General features: G+C 32.0%; 1 protein-coding gene across 1 annotated transcript; it reads right to left on the reverse strand.

Annotated features, from left to right (window-relative positions):
- Positions 1 to 11,355: 11,355 nt before the first annotated feature.
- Positions 11,356 to 20,690, reverse strand: LOC110025948 (glycerophosphodiester phosphodiesterase GDPDL3-like). The gene is given in 9 exon segments (XM_020726649.1): positions 11,356 to 11,889; positions 13,429 to 13,912; positions 15,704 to 15,846; positions 16,106 to 16,390; positions 16,483 to 16,521; positions 16,985 to 17,489; positions 17,604 to 17,742; positions 18,194 to 18,491; positions 20,397 to 20,690. Coding segments are annotated over 9 exon segments (2,322 nt in total). The 5' UTR covers positions 20,515 to 20,690; the 3' UTR covers positions 11,356 to 11,578.
- Between the last annotated feature and the right edge of the window lie 449 nt (positions 20,691 to 21,139).

The following is a 21,139-nucleotide window of genomic DNA, read 5'->3' on the forward strand; positions in this document are numbered from 1 at the left end:
ATATATATTATGAGGCTTTTAAAGCCAAGTGAATGAATGAAGTTAAGCTTAGGGTAATTAGCTTGTGAAGTAATTGATTAATGCATGATGAAGTATCCAATCAAATGAAGAATAAATTAACAATTCAGGCAGTATAGCCGGCACTAACTAATTTGCGTTGTCAATGTCCGACGCAAAACCGACACACATGCACTAAAATTTTAATCCCACATGATTGAGGCTCACTTTCAATGTTAGATTGTCTTAGGATCCAGCGACTCTGGTGGCGTTTCTTCTTCGTCGAGCATTTGGTGTGTCAGTGGTGCCTACGATGGCAAATTCGTGGCTCCGGCGAGCATTCTACCTCTCTGGCCTTAAGTAAATTTCTCTTCTATGTTTTGGATTTTGCCCTTCATTATGTGATTTGTATGTAAAAATTAAAGTTTAGGTGTTAGAGATACAATACATTATGAATTGAGTGGAATGCATGTAAAAATTGAAGTATAGGTGTTAGATATGCAATACATAAGGATTGTGTGGTTTGAATGAAAATATTGAAGTTTCGGTGTTAGACATGTAATACATATGATTGTGCGGTCTGTATGTAAAAATAAAGCTTAGGTGTAGATATGTAATACATATGAACTGTGTGGTATGCACGTGAAAATTGAAGTTCATGTGTTTGATACGTAATACAAAAGAATTATGTGGTTTGTATGTAAAAATTAAAGTTCAGATGTTACATATGTAATACATAAGAAATGAGTGGAATGTCCGTAAATGTTAAAGTATATGTGTTAGATGTGTAATATGTAAGAATTAAGTGGAATGTTTATGTGTTAGATATGTAATACGCAAGAATTGTGTGGTTTGTATGTAAAATTTAAGTTTTGATGTTAGATATGTAATACATACACAATATATGTACGAATGATATAATGTGCTAATATTTACATGTGCATAAAGGTTGATGATGAATGTTTAAAATTTGAGATTATGAGTAAACAATAAATTGTATTCAGAAAGAAAATGTTTCACTAATTAGTTCTTGAATGGTGTAGAGAAATTTGTGCAAATTGTATCATAACTGCTCATTTGCTTATCAGATGGTAAGTTTCGTTGGCCTTGTACAAAACACAATAGTTAAGTGTAACTAACACATGAAGAAGTCAAAATGGATATGTATCATAAGAGATTTCAATCCAATTAAAGGTACAAGATTGTACATGGTGAGGATGAACTAGATGTCCAGTGCGATGATGTTAGTGCTTCATCAAATTTTGCCCCTCTAATGGAACGTGGTTCTATCACATATGAAGAAATGATTTTTGATGTTAGCAAAGTTTATTTTGTTGGGATTGTTCCTGATAATGATCAAGCATTGAATAGTGAAGCACAAAACTTCTATAATTCACCGAATGATGCACAATAGCCTTTGTGAAAAAGATTGCACCACGCATTCAGAATTATGAATATCACTAAGAATGTTGAGCATTAAATCTGCTTACAACAAGCCCAAGGAATACTTTAATCAAGTAGCAGCATAACTAAAGGAGACAATCCCTATTAAGAATTTAGTTCCAAATTATCCTTACAAAACAAAAAGGTTGGTATCAAAGTTAGGGTCACTATCTAAAAAGATAGATTGTTATATTAATGGTTGCTAACTATATTATAAGACTAATCCAATAGAGACAAACTGAAGATTTTGTGGTGCTGAGAAAGAGAAATTCAAACCAATGAGGCAAAAAAAAAAAAAAATTATCTTATACAAGCATCTCTTCTACTTTCCACTTTTACTCTGACTTCGAAGATTATTCACTTATATGCATACAACTCCTCACATGACCTAACACAATATTCAATCTGTTGATATTAATTCTTTGAGTCATTCATCATATGAAATAGTCTGGAAACACTTTGATCATAGTTATCCTAACTTTGTAGTTGAACCACACAATGTTAAGCTTGCCTTGCATGCAGGTGAGTTCACACCATACATTTATGTCACAATTCTCTACTTATGTTGGTCAGTGACTATTACATTATATAACTTGCCTCTTGATATGTGTATGATCATGTCATTTTTATTTCTGATGTTAATCATACAAGGTTCACATAGCTCAAAAGAAAAAAAAAATTTTGTCTAGTTATAATCTTTAATAGATGAGCTTCAAATAATATGTGATTGTAGCTCTACTAGAAAAAGCTTACCTTTATTATATGGATTTGTTTAAGGCATTTACCTTCAAACATGCAAGGAAATAATTATTATTTTGATTACCACCAAAGGTTTCTAGCCCGCAATCACTTATTCAGAGGGAATAGAGAGTCTTCTTTAAAGATAAAGTTTAAAAACTAAGTCATCCCCATAAGATAATTGAGGCCGATTTATAACATATGATTAATGGAATGCCTAAGATCTTTGATAGAATAGAGCTAGCTTCAAATCATCTTCTTGATTTTGATGTTACATATAATTGAACAAAGCAGAGTATTTTCTGGAATTTCTTGTACTAAACTAATTTGATTTGACATAATCTTAATATTTTGCATATTAAGGAAATTTTTTTATATAATATCTTTAATGTTGTGATATATATTATTGTGATAGATATTAATGATAAAATAAAAGATTATGTCAAAACAAGATTGAACTCGAAGGATTTTTTGCAAGAGGAGGGGGTTATAACTTCAAGAAACAAATACAAGTAACCCAATAAAGTCTGAAGCTACATATGTCTCAACTGGATCAAAAAAGAATAATATGTGAATGGACGTATTCTCAGACGTTTTCTAGTGGATATGTGCCAAACTTGAGTCACTTCGTTGACTTGGAAATAGAAAAGATATTCAACATAAAAATTCATGACTACAACATGCTCTTACAGCGCTTACTACCAACTGTATTTAATGCTCTACTAAAGCAAATATCTAACACATTGATTAAAATTAATGCATTCTTCAAAACATATTTACAAAATAATAATTAAAGTACATGTGTTAAATAAAATACCCGATGTGATCTTCGCTTAAAAATAATTGATAAGCTAACTGAAGAGTAATAATTATTGTTTGGACCTCTCCTAATCCTAATTTTTTTTTAAATTGATAAAATCATAAGATTGATATTAGCTACCAAGTCATTAAAGCTTTTCTAAAAAATATATATCTTTTATAGTACAAGGAATGATAAAACTATCAAAGTCTTTCAACATTCGTGGTAGTTTTTTATATAATGACACTACAATCTTCACTTAGAGGTATAGTTTCAAATTCTCCTAACTTATTTTTTTTACATATCTTTTAGAAATTTAGCAATAGCTAGGCATCTGCTCAAGAGTTTCACTAAATGGCATATTAGTGGTAAGCTCTTGAACGCTTCTAAGAACCTAGAGAACTATTGATCCAATTTTGGTTTAATTAAAGTCTCATAAAAAATTAGTTGTATTCTCTCAAGATCTTTCTTAAGGGGCAATTCTTCATTTCTTAATTCTAGTATAGGTTTCTTAACTAGTTTCTCAAGCTCAGGATCTTCTAATTTTATTTCCTCCTAGTCTCCTTGTCTAACTTATTCTCACTCCTTAGTTTAAGTCCTTAAAATTCACCTCAGTGCTGCTTGATAACATCCCTTAGGTTCTATGCCTCAATGATTTAGCTAACTATCATAAATATATTTTAATATTTTTAATAGTTGCAACTTGATTCTATATTTAATTTCCCATTTATAACACTACTTTCTTCTCTTTAAATTGAGTATTAAAGGTGAATTCAAGTAAGTGGGTCTAAAATTTGAGAAATTACTACCCTAATTATTCTATTTGCATAGAGTGACTTGTTGGTTTCTTCCCCTTTCTGTTTTTTCTACATTCTATTTGTTGTTCCAACTAAGGTTAGGGTGATTGTTTTAATATAATTATATAAATGTGAATAAATATTGTTGGGTTCAACATTTATTACATCTATTAACTCCACAACTAAATTATTATGATCTCTTGTTATTCATAAGCACTATCAGCACTTTAAATGGATCAATATATTGAACCCTAAGTTATCCAACTTCTTAGAATGTGTGACTACCGTTGAAGTGAAAATGAATAACACGTCATTATCATGTAGACCAATTATCTTCATAAAATTAGTTTTAACTAGCCATTAAAAATTATTGGTATTCATTTTCTCAATCAATGCATAAGCATTATTAATTGGTTTTAACATTAAGCACCCTCAACTAAAACTGTTATAATTGTCCTTAGTGATCCCACTAACTCATTGTAAAAGGTTTATTTAACTATCCAATCTGATAAGGCATGGTGTGGGTATTTTCTAAATAATTCTTTAAATATTTCCTGAGCTTTATGATTAACTCATATCTAGTTGAGTAAAAAAAGTGATATCATTTATAAGCTTATAAATTTTAGATAGATGAAAATATTTAGCTACGAAGTTGTGGGCAAGGTCATTCCATATAGTTATTGAATTAAGTGGTAAGGGCTTTTAACCACCTTTTTATCGTATCTCTCAAGAAAATAAGATAATTCTAACAACATCATTAAAGATATTGTTATACTTAAACGTTGCATATCTTTCAAAAAAAATTAGCAATATGAAGATTTAGTTATTTTATACCAAATTGAGAATTTTAAGCCATTCATTTGATTGTAGGTTTAATTTTAAAGGTATTAACATCAAGGGAAGGTCTGTTAATGCTCTGGTGCATTCCAAATACCAAATTGGAAAATTCCCTAAATGCTCTAGATTGATCGCTTTATCCCTGAGAATTTGTCATTTTTTAAAAGTATTTTTTTAATATATTTTTAATATTATTTTATTTTATTTTGTTTTATGGTCAAATGATACAAGTTCCCAAAGTTCATTCTTATACATGCAACATTTAAAATTAATTAGTGACCCTAAACTAGCAATCAACAGAATAATATAATGATTCTAACTCTAACAACTGACAAACAATAGGAATTAAAATCATAGAGCAAAACAACAAATGATATTACCTAATGTTGTGACACTATTGAAATAGCATTGCTGCATTAACAAGGTGGTATTGCAGTGCTATGCTATAGAAATTGACAATTTGCAAAAAATTAAAAGATAACTACACAATCAAAGAAACATGGATATAATATAATAATAATAATAGTAGGCTTTAAAATGATATTATTCAAAAATAAGAAATTAACATCATTCTCCAACAACGCACTAGAAATTAATCTATTGTGTAAAATCACACATTATTAAGCAAGTATATTTTTCAATTAAGTAACATATGAATGTTAAGTCAAAGCAGCAATCCCATAGAGAACTATGTTTTTTCTTAAATTAAACAAAGTATTATTCTAAAAGACTATTCATTTTGTCTGATTAAATTAATTTCAAAAGTGAGATTGAAAATCCTATATATGCAATAATGAAAATATTTTGATTCATTTACCTTTTTAGATTACAATCACCCTTGAGTAGTGTTATGATTATGCTTAAATCTAATTCAAGTATTTCTATAGCAGTTTACAATTGAGAGCAAAAATACTCCTCAACCTCTTCCAGCGTTACAAGAAGTATTAGGGTTTTATATTACAATTAAGTTCCCTAAATAATGAAAAACCCCATAAGATTCAATGTTTCCCTATTTAGTGCCTCATCATAGAAGCAGTATTCCTATTCTCTCAGAAAAGTAGGTGTTAATTTAGTTGTTTCGCTACATTTTCTTTTGAAAATCAAAGACCATAACAAATTTTAAGAAATCAATTGGTCAAATTGAAACTATGTAAATGAAAAAAAAAAGTAAATATATTGTCATCATATACTTAATTAAAAATAGCACATTAAATTAATACAAAAATTTCACACAAACACTATATAAATGAGATGGGATAATGTCAAATTATGCCTGCAAAATAATAATAATAATAATAATGGATGAAAATCCTAAAACTGGAACAAAAGAGAATGCTTAGGAAAGCACCTGATATGATCTTCACTTGAAATCTTCTCAATCCTTGTAAAAATATTTCCATTTGGTCCTTTACACACTATCTCACTAAAAAACACACTATTACAATCACACGCTCTAAGTCTCCAAATCCTCCTTCAAATGTACAACAACCTCCTTATATAGAATTTCGACCAAACCCTCTTATATAGAATTTCGACCAAAATCATTATGAAAACTATCAGAACTTACCAATGTTGGTTCTTAGTGTCAGAGCATTGTGATTTGGTAATGGGGCATTGCCATATGTGCTTAGGCACCCAAAAAGTGGCTCCAAGAAGCCATGTTATCGGGTTTCTAACTTATTTTTTGGAGTCGAGCACCTCAGTGCAACTATAGTGGCGTTGTGTCAATACTATAGTAACTTTACTATAATAATTCCATTACAGTAACATTGCTATAATAACAATGTGATAGTACTTTTCTCACGTCCTCGCTTAATTTGTTATATTACTAAGTTCTTTTAGTAAAACAAAAAATAAACACAATCAAAGCACATTATATCATAAAATTTACACAACAAATACAACTAATTTTTATATCTTTTGAATCCTGAATAACAACCTAAGGTGATTTTAAATCAACCATCATTTTTTAGATAAAGAAAAACTGAACTTTTCCTACCAATCTCTTACTTTATTCTCTAGACTATACAACATAAATCCTATCCTCAAGAGCAAGATTAATCTATCACTGTAAGCACTGAATTTGAAGAGTGTAGAACAGACTAATCATGACACTTATATTCATCATAATTTTGGCTAATGCACTCAGCATAACCTAGATCAGGATGATATAGAACAAGTTGATGATATCAAATAACTAAGTGCAAAGAGGATGTTGGAACCCCAACCTAAACTAGTCATGGTACAACAAAATCCCATTGTCGTGCATCATTTTGGCCATCTCACATATTTTTGTTGCTCGCAAGTGGATGGATAAGTTAAACATGAATTTTTATTGTGTGGATTCAATATCCTCGATAGTCACTCTGACTTCTATAATTGTTCGACCTCCATGAATGCCTGGTGACCAACACAAAGAATGGTAGCCATCACTAATTTGTGAAGAACAAAGAACAAGAGAAAGATAAAGGGAAGCTTTAAGTGATAAATTAAACTAAAAACTATCATAGACATCCTTTAATAGATAGAATCATAATTATGAAAAGGTAAAATTATTAAAAAAACATCACAACTATAGAAATAATTAAAAGACATCAAATCATCATTCAAATTGAGGTGACAAATGAATCTTTGATTTATTTAAAAACCTTCCTTTATTATCACCCCTCGGTACAAACGATTCACCCAATTATGCATAGGCAAACATATACACATCTAGCGTGTTACAGAGAAGAAAACAAAAAACTTAAAGCACATGTCTGATGCCACCTCCAAAAGAATTCAACCACATCTAATAAGTCATTTTAATACCATTTCTCCATCGGCTATGAATTGGGTAAAATGAGTGAAATTGACATGATTAAAGTACATGGTACATTTGTCGCTAAATTCAATGACCTCGTTCTTCAGTTCACCCAATAAATTCCTTGTTTTGGCCATTTTGTGGCTTAATTTAATTATTTGTTGTTCTAGTTTGGTCATCTCAGTAACAATTGGTGAGATAGAAGCATTCATCTCCGTGGTAAGTATTTCCATGTTTTGTGGTTTTTCTTATTATGATTGTGCAGGAACCTTTAATTCAATAAACACTCTAAAGAAAACTCAGAAGTGCAACACACCTTTAATCAACAAACTCTCATTTGTAGGACTAGTCACATATTCTTTAATGCTAAAAGAGAAAATTCTAAAAGAATCTTGATGATTAACATCCTCTTCTACTGAGTCATTCTTTCCTAAAAAGAAATCAATGTCATATTCAAGTTCTATTCGCCCACACTATCTTTCTAGGGATGTACTATCCTAGAGGGTGGTCATTCATGTGTTTGGTATATGTGAAACTAACTAAAAAATATATTGTTCATTAATATCTATAACCATGCATAATATTGCCATGTATTTCCATATCATATGATATGTATTTAGGTTGTTTAGTTAAGGGCAGATTGCTAAGCCCTTCGAAGTTGTGTTGAACTGACCTTAAAGCTGACAGCTTTCATGTAGACCTTGAGACCATAAAAATCAAATCCTCTAATGGAGCCACCTCTAGAATGCCCATACCAATGGCCAAAGACACAACAGGAATTTATTCACTAATGGAGCCACTCTCTTGACCACTTCAATGCTTTCTTCTTTCTTTTGGTGTTAAACTTTCATTTATCGCTTGACGAACAAGCCTTCGAGAAGCTTAAAAGTGGGAATATTTATTTATTCTTCTGAAGTATTCTCCATTCAAACTAGTCAAGAATGTGAGACACGATAGAAGCTATAGATGAGTATAAGACTTACTGTGGAAGAGTGAATTAATTGGCATGTTTGCACCTAATTTATAAGAGATGAGGGGCCCAAAATTCAAGAAAATTACTCAACATCATTAATACATTTTAAAAAAATATTTTTAGCGTAAATAGAAATAGCTTTTTTTATTTTTGTTATTTATATTCACTTATTATTTTTATAGCTTCATAGTCCAAGAGATTAAAAAATAAAATAAAAACTAAATACGTAAAACCTAGTGCATTCTAAAGGAATTTTGGTTTAAAGTATGATATCAGACTAAGGAAAGTCACCAAATTCAATAGCTTAGTTGTCCTAATGAGCTGACATATATATGTGGTCGAGCACTAACTTCTATTTATGAGTTAGCAATTTGTTTACCACAATCAACCCATAAGTGTGAAGCTTGGTTCATATTACTCACCTCGTTGAAAGGACCAGATCCTCATTGCCCAAGAGATAAACTCAATCAAGAAGAACAACTCACTCAAATGCCAACTTGCTTAGTACTAAATTACCTCAAAGACCGAGTAGGCTGACAATAATGTGACCAAAAAACCATTATGGGGAATAGATGTTAGAATACGACACTAACAAATATAATATTAAATTCAAAAGAAGAAAATAAATGATAAATTAGAGATTTTTATGGATCTATGTAGTGAGTACCAGCTTTGTAATATACAAAATGACCCTTTATAAATAGAGGGGAAACCATATAACAATGACATTCGTACTCATCATTTTTCACGGAAAATAGTTGCTTCCTTCTTATGTAGCTCATGAGTTCAACTCTTTCCATGATATGTAAGTTCACAGACAAATCAACATCTAACAATTACCTTAAATGTATTTATAAACTTGGCAACCAAAACAACTTCAATCATCCTAGCATTATTGATTTCTTTTTTTACTAAAATTTTCTTATTTCTTGCCTGTGACTTTCATACATCTCTCTAACAATGCTTTCATTACTTCAACTATAGTCATATTGTGCATAATATCAATGCTCTTTTATATAAGATATTTCAAACCTCATAATCCATAAATTTTGATTTTATCCCCACAAAAGGCAAAAACAGTTTCGTCTAATATAGATAATTCCGAGTCTACATCTCACATCTTCTTTCTATGTCAAACCCATTAATCTTCACAATTGCATCCTCAATCCTCATTGCTACTACGTTTTCTTGAAGTTTATAACCGGCTCTACCACTCGTTGTTTAGAGGAAGAAAGATACAACAAAATGGAGCAATCGCATGTAGACCAACCAAAACTTTCTATTTACAAATCAACCTGCCTCTTTCGTCCATTTTTCAAATTCTCGCTCAAATATCAAACTTCATTGTAAAATCCTAACCCATATTTTTCATTTTCACCCAATTCTCAATTATTTGATGATGGCACAGGCAAATACATCGATTCAGCAGTTCAAAAAATTCACCTAGATATTTAATTTATACAAATCAATGTTTCGTGCTATCCCAAAAAAAGCATGAGAAAGCTCAATAAACAAACAAAAATTTTATGTGGTTTGACAATATCACCTCACCAACATTTATGGTGGCATGGATAAATATTTTTACTATTATAAATAAGAGCATCTTAAAATTTTTTTCATTTATGTTTTCTGAGAATAATAAATGACCAAAAGACAAGATGAAAGATTGGGAGTATAAACCAAAGATTAACTTGCTCATTTCCATAGTGCCATTGATAAATATTTTTTCTATCAATATTAAATTTTTCGCGCAATCATATATATTATATGACAATAATAAATGACAAAATTGTAAAATAAAATACTTGAAGGATGATTCAACAATCTATATTAAAGTGTCCTCACTTATACTAAAAAGATGTTTTGTCATTATGGCTGTAAACAAGTTGAGCTTGAGCGAGCTCAGGCTGGGCTCGTGTTCGACTCGTTCGAAATAGCTCGTGTTCGAATCGGCTCGTGTTCGAAATTGGCTCGTCACCAATGTGTTAGTGTTTGGCTCGATTCAAATATTCGTGTTCGTGTTCTGTGAAATTGGCTCAGAAAAATTAAATTAAAAAAAATAGATGTAAAGTGTGCGATTCAAACCTGGATCAAATGTATACAAAAAAAGTTACTAATCACATTACCACACGAGATGTTATGATTTAAACTTAGATATAAATATATATAATATATAATTATATAAATAATATGTGTAATATATTATTATATAAATAATTATATATTTTTTTAATTTCGAGCTAAAACGAGCCGAACACGAGCGAACAAAGAGCTGTTCGTGTTCGACTCGTTTATAATTCTAGTTTTAAATATTTGTTCGTGTTCGACTCGTTTACTTAACGAACGAGCCGAACCCGAGCTACTTAACGAGCCGAACACGAGCTGTTTGCGAACAACGAGCTTTTTTGACAGCCCTATTTGTCATAACCGAACTTATATTCATATACTCAATACCAATAGGATGAAGATCCAAATAATCTCTCTTTGTGTGACTTAGGGTCTGTTTGGGGTAATAGCAGTTGTTTGACGCACCAGTTCAGAATTTTGTGGTCGCTAATACAATTTTTGTTTTACAAAAAATCAGACGACAACTTTCTAACCGCCACTGCACTTAGCCAGACCCAATTACTAAATACAACTTTCACCTGCAACTTCCAGTTACTAGATACAACTTTCAGCTACAACTTCTTAAAAAAGAGGATAAAACACAACTTTGCCAAACACAAAAGTGTGGCACCACAGCGCTTTCCCAAACACTCTCTTATTTTCTTTTAAATTTGTATTTTAACCCATAGATGAACCATTGGGCTTTAAATTTGACATACAAACCTTTCTATAGTTTTACGTTTCTTTTGCTCTACTGATTTATCATCCATGTTTTATATTTCATCAAAACAACAAAGCCAAAGGAACTAAAACTAGAGCCAAATAAGTAAAAATAAATAAATTGAAAATAAAAATAAATAAATAAAGGTTTATAAATAAATGCACTCCAATTTCATGAAATATATGCATTTGAAAAACTAAAGATGACAGCCTTCCACCTTCAAAGTTTCAAGGATTTCAACTCTGGCATAATATGAACAACCAAACACTGCAAGCAATATTGATACAGAAAGAATTTTTTGAATCAAGGGACTTGATAGCACCTCAAGATGCCAAGCTCCAAACTTCATAGACCAAAATCAAACTCAGAAGAACAGGAGAGATTCAATAATCATCAATATGGAAACCACCATTGATGCAAGAGGAGTTAATATTGAGCCTTTTGAAGGTACTGCAGCTGGAGCTGAAGCATTCCCTTGATTTGGAGTTGGTGTTGAGGGATTTACAGGACTAACATGTGGCAAAGGCGGCTCGATTACATCCGAGTCTTGAAGAACCGGCAGTGGAGATAGAATTGGTGGTTGTGCCGGTGCGGTGATAAGCTGTTTTAAACCCCCAATTTGAACAGGCTGCATATAGTTTGGCATGTTCTTCCCTAAATTCCTACAAGAATTTCCTGCAAAGAAAAAAAAAACAAATTTTGTATATTAAAGTGGAGATACTAAATTAAAACAACCCAAAATACTAGATTTTTTCACAATGCCTTGTTTTTTTTTCAACATGTAAAAGCATTCTATCTTAGATTTTTTATGATGCTTGCCACAAAACTATGATCATCTAAAGTATAATTTAGAACACATTGGATTTGCTTCAAACTTACAGTCTAGAACTAAATGTAGTGAACCAAAATACTACATTAACTGTGCTAAGGGACTAAGGGGCTAAAGGACTAAGGTGAGCTTACCCAGTTACCCTTAAGCAGAACTCAAGACCCAGAACCTATGCATTGCCCCAATTGCACTCATTCCTAATCCTCCACCAAAACTACCTCTGCAACATCGAACGTAGATATCTAGTCCTTGCTGATTCTGCTAAACTCCTCAGATCTCGATTTAAGAAGTTGTAAAGGTAAGACATCGCACTTCTCCATCATTTCATTTCTTCGGAGCCATTAACAATGACTCCTCCAGCAAACAAAGACTATTCCTTGTGACAAGCTACCTAATCTAGCAGCTCAAGCCATCAATCATAAGTCTTTGACCCCGATATCATAAATGCTCTTCTCCTTTAGTCAAAAACAGCAAATCACAAGACGTTCCCTAATCAAACTTTCCTTTGATTTACAGCTTATGTCAATTCATAATCTACTTTTCCTCCACAAGCGCTTGTTTGCTTCATAGTTCCCTCATCTTCTACACTACTTAATATACAAAAGCATGATTTAACCTAAATTACTAGTTCTTTTTCATCTTAGCTTAAGACTTAAATTTAATTAATTCTAGGATAGATTAAATGATTAGATGTAATATTCTATATTTTACTTCATTATGACAATAACAAACTTGTGGGATAACCTACATTGACTAGATCGCACTTGCACTTGCACTTGCACTAGCTAAAAAACTAATTTTTATAACTAAGTATGTGTAATTAATCGAGAGTATTATATAGGCCCTTGAAGTTAAATTTTATGCGGCTTAGTTTGAATCTCAACCAATAGGAGTTCCGCACAACACATTTTAAGATAGAAAATTTGTATATATTAAAGAATAAGCGTATCCTTCTTTGTTAGGGGTACTATCCTAGATTCTAACATGTTAATTGATAAACCATCGAGCAAGGGCAAGATTTCAACATTAGGCAATTAATTAATTTTATATTTATGTGATTTTTGGTATGTTCTCTTATGTAGTAGTTAACTTTTATTTTGCACTCGTTAATAATTTTGTTTTCATGTTGATTATTTCTCTATTGATGTGATTAAATATTATGTATTTCTCTATATTTACACTTAGAAGTTTTTGCTTTCAATTATTCATATATGAAACCATCCAATTTTAAATACTAGGCAGCACTGATTGATCATGAATTGAGATTTATCTCACAAGTTGAGAGGAAAAGCTTCAATATGTTTCATACTGTCGAAGTGTACGATGGTTTAACCCAAGGTTTGACACTAAATTACAAGGAAAAAAAATGCAAAGGGTAAACTTACGCTTGTATGCTCTTGCTGTAGAAGGGAAGTCAGTGATGATTCCATCCACCAAAGCTTCCAGTACATATGAATTTATTTCCACATATGGATCTGAGAAGAAGTCCCATGCTTGAGAAACAAACTCATTCTGCATAACATATACAAACACTTCCAGCCCAGCATTTTGTAAACTTTTTACGATATTCGTCTCATTTACGATGAAAAACCGAGTTTCAGGGTAGATGGATATCTTGCTCACAGCCACAGAATCTGCAAACTTCTTGATGTCTTCAACTGAAGAAGCTGTAGCATCCTGAATGGACTCATCAATCATGTACATGAGCTTGTACTTTGTTTGCTGCCTCATCTTAACCAAAACTGAGCTATTACTAGATTGAATTATGACTTCGAGGGAACTTTGGTTGTTATAACCAGTATCCGCTAAAGCAGAAATGACACCATCAGTCACGCTAATCCCTACTTTTTCAGCAAGAAATGCTGCATTCTGCAATGGAAAGCAATCAAATCATGTTAAATTTAGAGTACCTAAAAAGCAAAACAGAAAAGGAAGGATAAAATTGTCATGTAAACTTATAGATGGATATGATCTAGTAATCAATGGGGATAATGGTGCATGTAAGCCCGTTCCTTAGAACAAAATAAAATAAAAAATATGTTAAAACAATTATTTTAATCACTTAAATTGAAGTTAGACTAACTACAAATAGAAAATCATGACGTTACAAGAAAATGAAAATAAAAGATGGCATTTTCAAATTCTACAAGATAAATGTCCTTGAATAGTTAGAGTTCTCACTCGAGCATTACAAATTTACAATGACGCAGGAGGCAAGTTAGTCCACAAATGACAGTGGTAAGTAAAATGAAAACATGCAAAACGGTTAAAATGTCTCCGTAAAACTCGTTGTGAAATAATGTATCGACTAAGATATCAAAATTTAATGGTATTGTTTACTACATATGGCTGCACCAGTGATGGACTCAGCAGTTATTCACCACCCTTCCTCCATTGATGAGTGGGCTCAGTCTTTCCTTAATGAACCATAACAACCAACTATAGAACGATGAATAAATCACGGGTAAAAGCATATAAAAACTAACACATGCAGCCAAACAACTAAAGCCACATGAAATATCAAATCTGTTCATCATATTATTGTCTTAAGAAAGTTCCATGGCACATGGGAGGAAAAGATCACAAGGAAAAACCAATAACAAAATTATCATCCGAAGGAAGGTTTAGAAACACAATTATAGATCTCAAAAGAACATTTTATCATTCTTGCTTTTAAAAAGTTTCATCTGTTATGTCCTCTCGCGTTACCCGCATTACTCTGTGCTTTGGTCCTATTGTTCTGATTTCTTAGATTAAGGAACTAAAAGCTCGCCCTGATTGGAATGGTTGTCAGCCTTACAATATCAAGTTAATTACTTGCCTTAAATTGTAAATAAGTTTTTATGTTTATTAGTCATTACACAAAAAGTTCGCGAGTTCTACTCATATTGGCATCCTGACTTCTTCCCTAGAATGTGTTAAAACAGGTTTATGCTTCCTTTATTCTAACACTTCAAAATTCATTTAGTTCATGCTTGCAAACCAAAATAAGCTTTTGCTCATGGGGTCTTGATTAAGAGAAGATGACCTAAGGGAATGGGGCATGTACATGTCATGAGTTTACAATCAAAAGAAAAAAAGGCTAAGCTTCTCAATTGAGGGTGTGGTGGGGTTTGGGGGGAGTGAGGGTTTCTTACTCTTTTATTCTAAAACAGATGCATATATTTTACAAGTTGCATGGTGTCTACAAATTACAGAAGAAGGTGAGATCAGCGATATTTTGAACCGGAATAGGCTAACAAATACAAGTTAACAAATGATTATAAAAGCAAAAGATAAAATGAATAAGAAAAGCCTAATCAAACAAACTTTCATACTATATCATCAACAATTGTGATTAAACTTGGAAAACCATATTACGATTAGTGGTCTAGGCTCTTGAGAGAGGGCAAAAAACTTAAGAACACATAGTACTGAATTACATTACTGAAGCATGAGAGAAGAAAAAAATGGCTTGGAATATACTTTTGGAAAAAATGATTATGGTTCATTACTGATACAAAAATAGTTAAATAAAACAATTCTAGGAAAAAGATATCATTAAATAGATCTATTTGATGATACATGACGAGAAACATTTTCATCTACTAAAATGTCAAGGTTTTTCTTAATCTAGAACTTTACTTAATGTCTTGCAAATCATTTATTTACCATCCTCACCTCTATATTAATAAGGATTCCGGAGAGTGCTTTGTCTTTGGCAAAGGACAAAAAGCTAGATAATGTCATGAAATTTCCAGCAGACTTGTATCGTGGGTTCCGCACCATTGATGCATATGAGATTTCTGGATTTGATATGGAGGCTATAAAGAAGAAATAGCAGAGTTGTTGATTAATGTCTAGTTAAAGAAGCTGCAAAGCATAAACAATATTAAAATGAAGTCTACGAGAAAGGACAATTAGAAAATCCGAAAATCTAAAGAAAGCATATTTTCCTAATTCCAAAATTAATTAAAGATTTTAATTTCACACTACAGATATTTTGGTCATAAATTAGGCCCTCAAATATATTGTAAGCAGGCTGAACGATTATATGTTTCAAGCCAATAATCATAAACTTACGCCTCAAGTTCTTTATCTCTTCCAAGGTGAGATTAAAAGTGAATATTCCAGCAGCGTTTTGAAGTTCTGGAATAGTAGAAATACGAGATCTAAAGGAGGATCGCCCGACATTAGTGCCGTCCATTAGGTCAATAGAACTCATGCATATGAGAACTCCATCCTGTGTTACTTGGACAGGACAGTCAATAATATCTGCTCCATCATTGACTGCTTTATTGTAAGCAAGATCTGTGCAGTCTGGGTAGTCTCCACTTGCTCCGTTGTGTGAAAGAATGATAGGTTTGCCTAACAAATGAAATAAGGAGAAGACAGAGAGATAGTAGTTAAAATAAGGGTCAAGTTAGGTGCATAGTAAGTGGAACAATGGGAAAACTTACCATGGTCTGAGCTACTTTTGTTGATGTGAGAAAAGCAACCTACAGAATAAAGATTTGTATTAGTAAAATGAACAATAAGAAATCTGAAATTCAAAAATGGTAGCATTATCATTTTTACTATTGAACCATTTCTACAAAATATGGAAAAATCAGTGAACACAACGGCCTCAAAAATGAATGTGACCATAAGGGTTAACTGAAAATTTGGATTCTCTCCAATTATCATGACAATTGCATAGCACAATAGCCCCCTACCACAAGCTTACAATTCATTTCAGGCATCTATGCTTATCAAACTAATTATTTTCAAAGTCCAATTGGGAATCTTATCCATCTAAAATGGATTGCAAAATTGGAATGGGCAAATTGGTCTTAGATGTATATTTCAAAAAACACATGGTTTGTTTTTTAGAGTGCTAATAGATGTATATTTCTTCAAATGAAGAAAAAACTAGCTTAAATTTATAGTTAAGGTGTTCAAATGAATACAATAAAACATCACCTATTGCTTCTGACGGAGTTACCGGGAAGTCTGTTAGAAAACCATCAACAGAGAATTCACCATTGTCAATAAAAGAAAGATATTCAGCCAAAGGATCATAACTGTAATTGTATGCAATAACAACATCATTGACAAAATCTCTTGCATAGATTTCCAACCTCTCCTTGTGAGCATCAGTGACAATAGAGGTGGCATGATTTTCTAAATATCCATCAGATGTTATTGGCCAAATATAATGTTTAGGAACAAGAATGCCAGATGCAAAAGACTTGATGAAGGTAAGATTTTTTAGCAATGTTCCATAGGTCTGGTTTGTAGAAGGTTCAATAACATCTTCTCCGAGAAAACAGAAAACCAGCTTAGTCTTGGACTTTTGAAACCTTGTCACAATGCTTCTAAGGAAATCAACTTCAGGAGAAGAGATATAGTTCACTATAACACTCTTTGACACAGACAGAACATAGCTTCTCATGCTTAAGTTAAACTGCCTGTAGAAAATATCATTCTATGCGATAACACAAAAGATAAAATGATCAGTCATGATTCAACCGAACTTGAATATTAGCATTTAGCTGATGACATGTCAGAAAATGAAAAAGCATCATTAATAAAATAATACCTGTACATTAAGCCATAATGTTGATCCATCAACTTGTTTTTTCACATCCCCAACAGAAAGGATAGGATAAAAGTTGAAATCAAATTTATCTGTTCGTTGTAAAAAAGTTGAAAATCATGCAGAATAAATTCCAAGTTTTCTTCCCTAAAATAATCAAAAAAAAAAAAAAAAGACGCAGATATCGTTAGTAATTTCCTTTTTGTAAATACATTGATCCTACCTGCTACAAACATGAACACCAGTCCAGTTGAGAAAAAAAGTTTGAAATTTCATGTCATGATTGTGCAAGCTTATGCATACTTACAAGTTACATATAATGACAATCTACAGCATCTAATCAGTAAAATTTAACTAAACATTAAAGAGGAGGGATTTGTGCAATATTCAATGCATAACTGCTAAAATGTGCACATAATGTGCCTGCAATCAGCTTTATTGACAGGTGCATGCACTTTAAATAAGAACAAACAAAAGAGATATTAATCAAAACATAATTACATCATGTTAGTTGATAGAGCTTATGAAATGTTTTGGATTACAAATAAGCAAAATGCAAGCAAAGGTAAATTCCTATCCTTAAGAAGACCAACTTACAAGAAACTTGTGATAAATCTTTAATGGTAAAATCCACAGAAAACCACCCCGAGTTCGGCACTCCATTGACAATATGGTTTTTCTTTCCTTTAGGATAAATGGTTGCAATGTTAGTACAATTATCTAGCTTCAAGTTTTGTAGACAAACCCCAACACCGTCCTTCGTTAGTCTCACATCACACCATAATATTGTATCTGCCGAACTTGCTATCAGAGCAAAACTGAAAGCATCTGAACTAGAGCCAGGAAATAAACCAGAAAAGCCACCATTGGCTATCACAACAGGGGCATCACCTACAAAGCACAAATTAAATAATTATTCCATAAAAATGCATTAGCATCATAATAAAAATAGCTATTATCCTTCCATAAGTAGATTTTTTTTGCCAATTTTTTTGGCAAGAAACCAAATTCGAAAATTACCAAATTCCAACATTGAAAGACTTATCATTATACAAAAAGACTGAAGAAATAGATGTTGATATAACTTCTATGGTAAAGTTTGCATTGAAGAAATATAGCAGTGTCTCAAGAGCAATATTTGATAAGATGATATCATAGAGGCTTATAAGTAAATTTTATAAATCTACAATTATGCTTATGATGTTGTATGAATATAAATGTTCAGTGGTTAAAAAAGAAATAGAGATTGAACATGGGCTACCCAAATAATGACGAAATGTTGGAGTCGAGTGAAGGCCTCTAGTAGGAAAGATGGGAGTGGGGTAGAGGCTTGAGAGTGGAATATATGTGAAGATTCGCAAACCTCAATTGTAATTGATTCACAAATCAATGAAAGAGAAGTAGGTTCACCAAATCAATCTTCAAGTGTCAAAAAATAACAGTATGATTTCATTCATTCAGTAATAATCTAAGTAAAGTTACAAATAATGTATGATGAAATTAAAGCAATGCATTTTACTTTGTCTAACCAATCATTGCTTTAGAAATAATTTGGGGCCACTTACAATCATTCACATGGATTAATGACATGTTAAAATAATAAATAAAATAAATTATATCTAATTATATTTAAAACAAATGTCTAATTTCAAAAATATATGAAAGCAGTATCGCTAGGTGAATGGTACTACCTACCAGTCATTTTTTTTAATTCTTTATTAAAATTGATCAATGGCCATATAGCTAAAAGCAAAAGGAGATCAAATTCTATCTCAATGTAAATCTAATTTTATTAAATCAAAAATCTATCACTGATTTTATATCTATAGGTGCTATTATCAAAAGATAAAACAACTTATATACAATCATATCAAAATGTTGCAAAGCCTGACGCTAATGTCAATGAGGCTCTCCAAGAAACTTAAAATTCATAAAAAGTTTCATAAAAATGTTTTAAAAATGCAAAGTAGCAACCCAGACATCTTATCTATCTACGTCGTATATAAGTAATTATCAAAAGATTTATCATTTATACCACCTATTTGAGCTCATCATTATGAATTCTCTTTCCCCTTCTATTCCTATTTAGTGTTACAGATGATAAGGTAAGAGTAATGAGTTTTTGAAAAAGGCATTTCACAATTTCTAATCACTTTACATTCGATAAACCCATTTAAATTTAAGCACTTTTCGAATCAATTCCATCTCCAATTCTTATTAATGCATCACTTACTAGTGCAGTGCATGTACTAACCCTTTAAATCTATTTTTAAAACCAGGTCCACAATAGATGCTGCACTTGAAGCCTACAATACATTGTTATAATCATGGAAAATTTAGAATTTGACAAAACACATGGAAACGAAGTACTAAACTTTCAAATATTAGCATATTAAATACATGATCAACCACAGAAAACAGTATGATAAACTACACTAAAAAAATATTGATTTAAAGAATAATAAGGCAACCAAATCCCCACAAGACATTACTATATACATGTAAAAACTAAATTTTGATCTCAAACTAGTCAGAAAATCCAGAGCTATCACTTATCGCCATCTAACTGCAACTCAAATCAAACTTAAAAGTCGAAAACAACAGAAACTGACCACCCAGATCAAACGAAATTTGCAGGAAACCACACACACACAACAACAACAACAAAAAACTTTCAAATTAGAATCCCAAAAAGGCTTAAATGTACTTGCATACCAAAAGAGAGAAACCCCATCACAAAAATCAAGCATAGCAAGATAGCGGGCCAAAAGGAGACAGAGAACGAGTTGAAAGTACCAGTCAAGGTTTGCCATGAAGAAGCCCCGGGTTTCTGCGCACCGACAGTACTCCGACGGAGCAAGAAGAGCAACACCAGGAACGAGGAGACCGCCCACCAGAACCTCCTTCTCACCATTTCTCAGAGACCCAAAAGCACAAACTTCCTTCTTGTGAAGCTCGTGTATCTCCAGGTTATATTTCAAAGCCGAGAGATTTAGAGCTTGGTGCGAATGGGGAAGAGATGGAGAGAAAGTCGAGAGGAAATGCGGGGTCTCCGCCTCTTTCCTGTATTCCACTTGACACGGCCAGTGCATCTCTTATAGAGGACAGATAGGAAATTTGGAAAGTTCATCCTCGCAGACCTACGGCTTCTTTTTCCAAATCAAATTCTCATGTAGTCATAGGTCAGGTAAGTGTGTAATCGAGCCAAACACGAGCTGAATGGTTTATATTTCGAGCTCAAAAAATGTGTCTTTGTTTGGCTCGTTTGGTTAGCGAGACGAACACGAGTCATTCACAGACAAAAGGTCTTTTTGACAACCATAATTTTGTAGCTAGAAGATGTTAAAAATTGGGAAAAGATTAAAACTATCATTTGAATCTAATTTAATCATTTTTATTCAATTTTCTTCTTTAATACTTTTAATTGATTATAAATCTTTATAGCATTGTAGTCAATTAATTTTTTTTAAAAAACTACTCATATATACATATCAATCTGCACCTAATCGTTTTTTTTTTGCTTTGTGGGGGGGAGGGGG

This window comes from Phalaenopsis equestris, unplaced genomic scaffold (assembly GCF_001263595.1).
Source record: "Phalaenopsis equestris unplaced genomic scaffold, ASM126359v1 Scaffold000343, whole genome shotgun sequence".
Taxonomy (NCBI): Eukaryota; Viridiplantae; Streptophyta; class Magnoliopsida; order Asparagales; family Orchidaceae; genus Phalaenopsis; species Phalaenopsis equestris.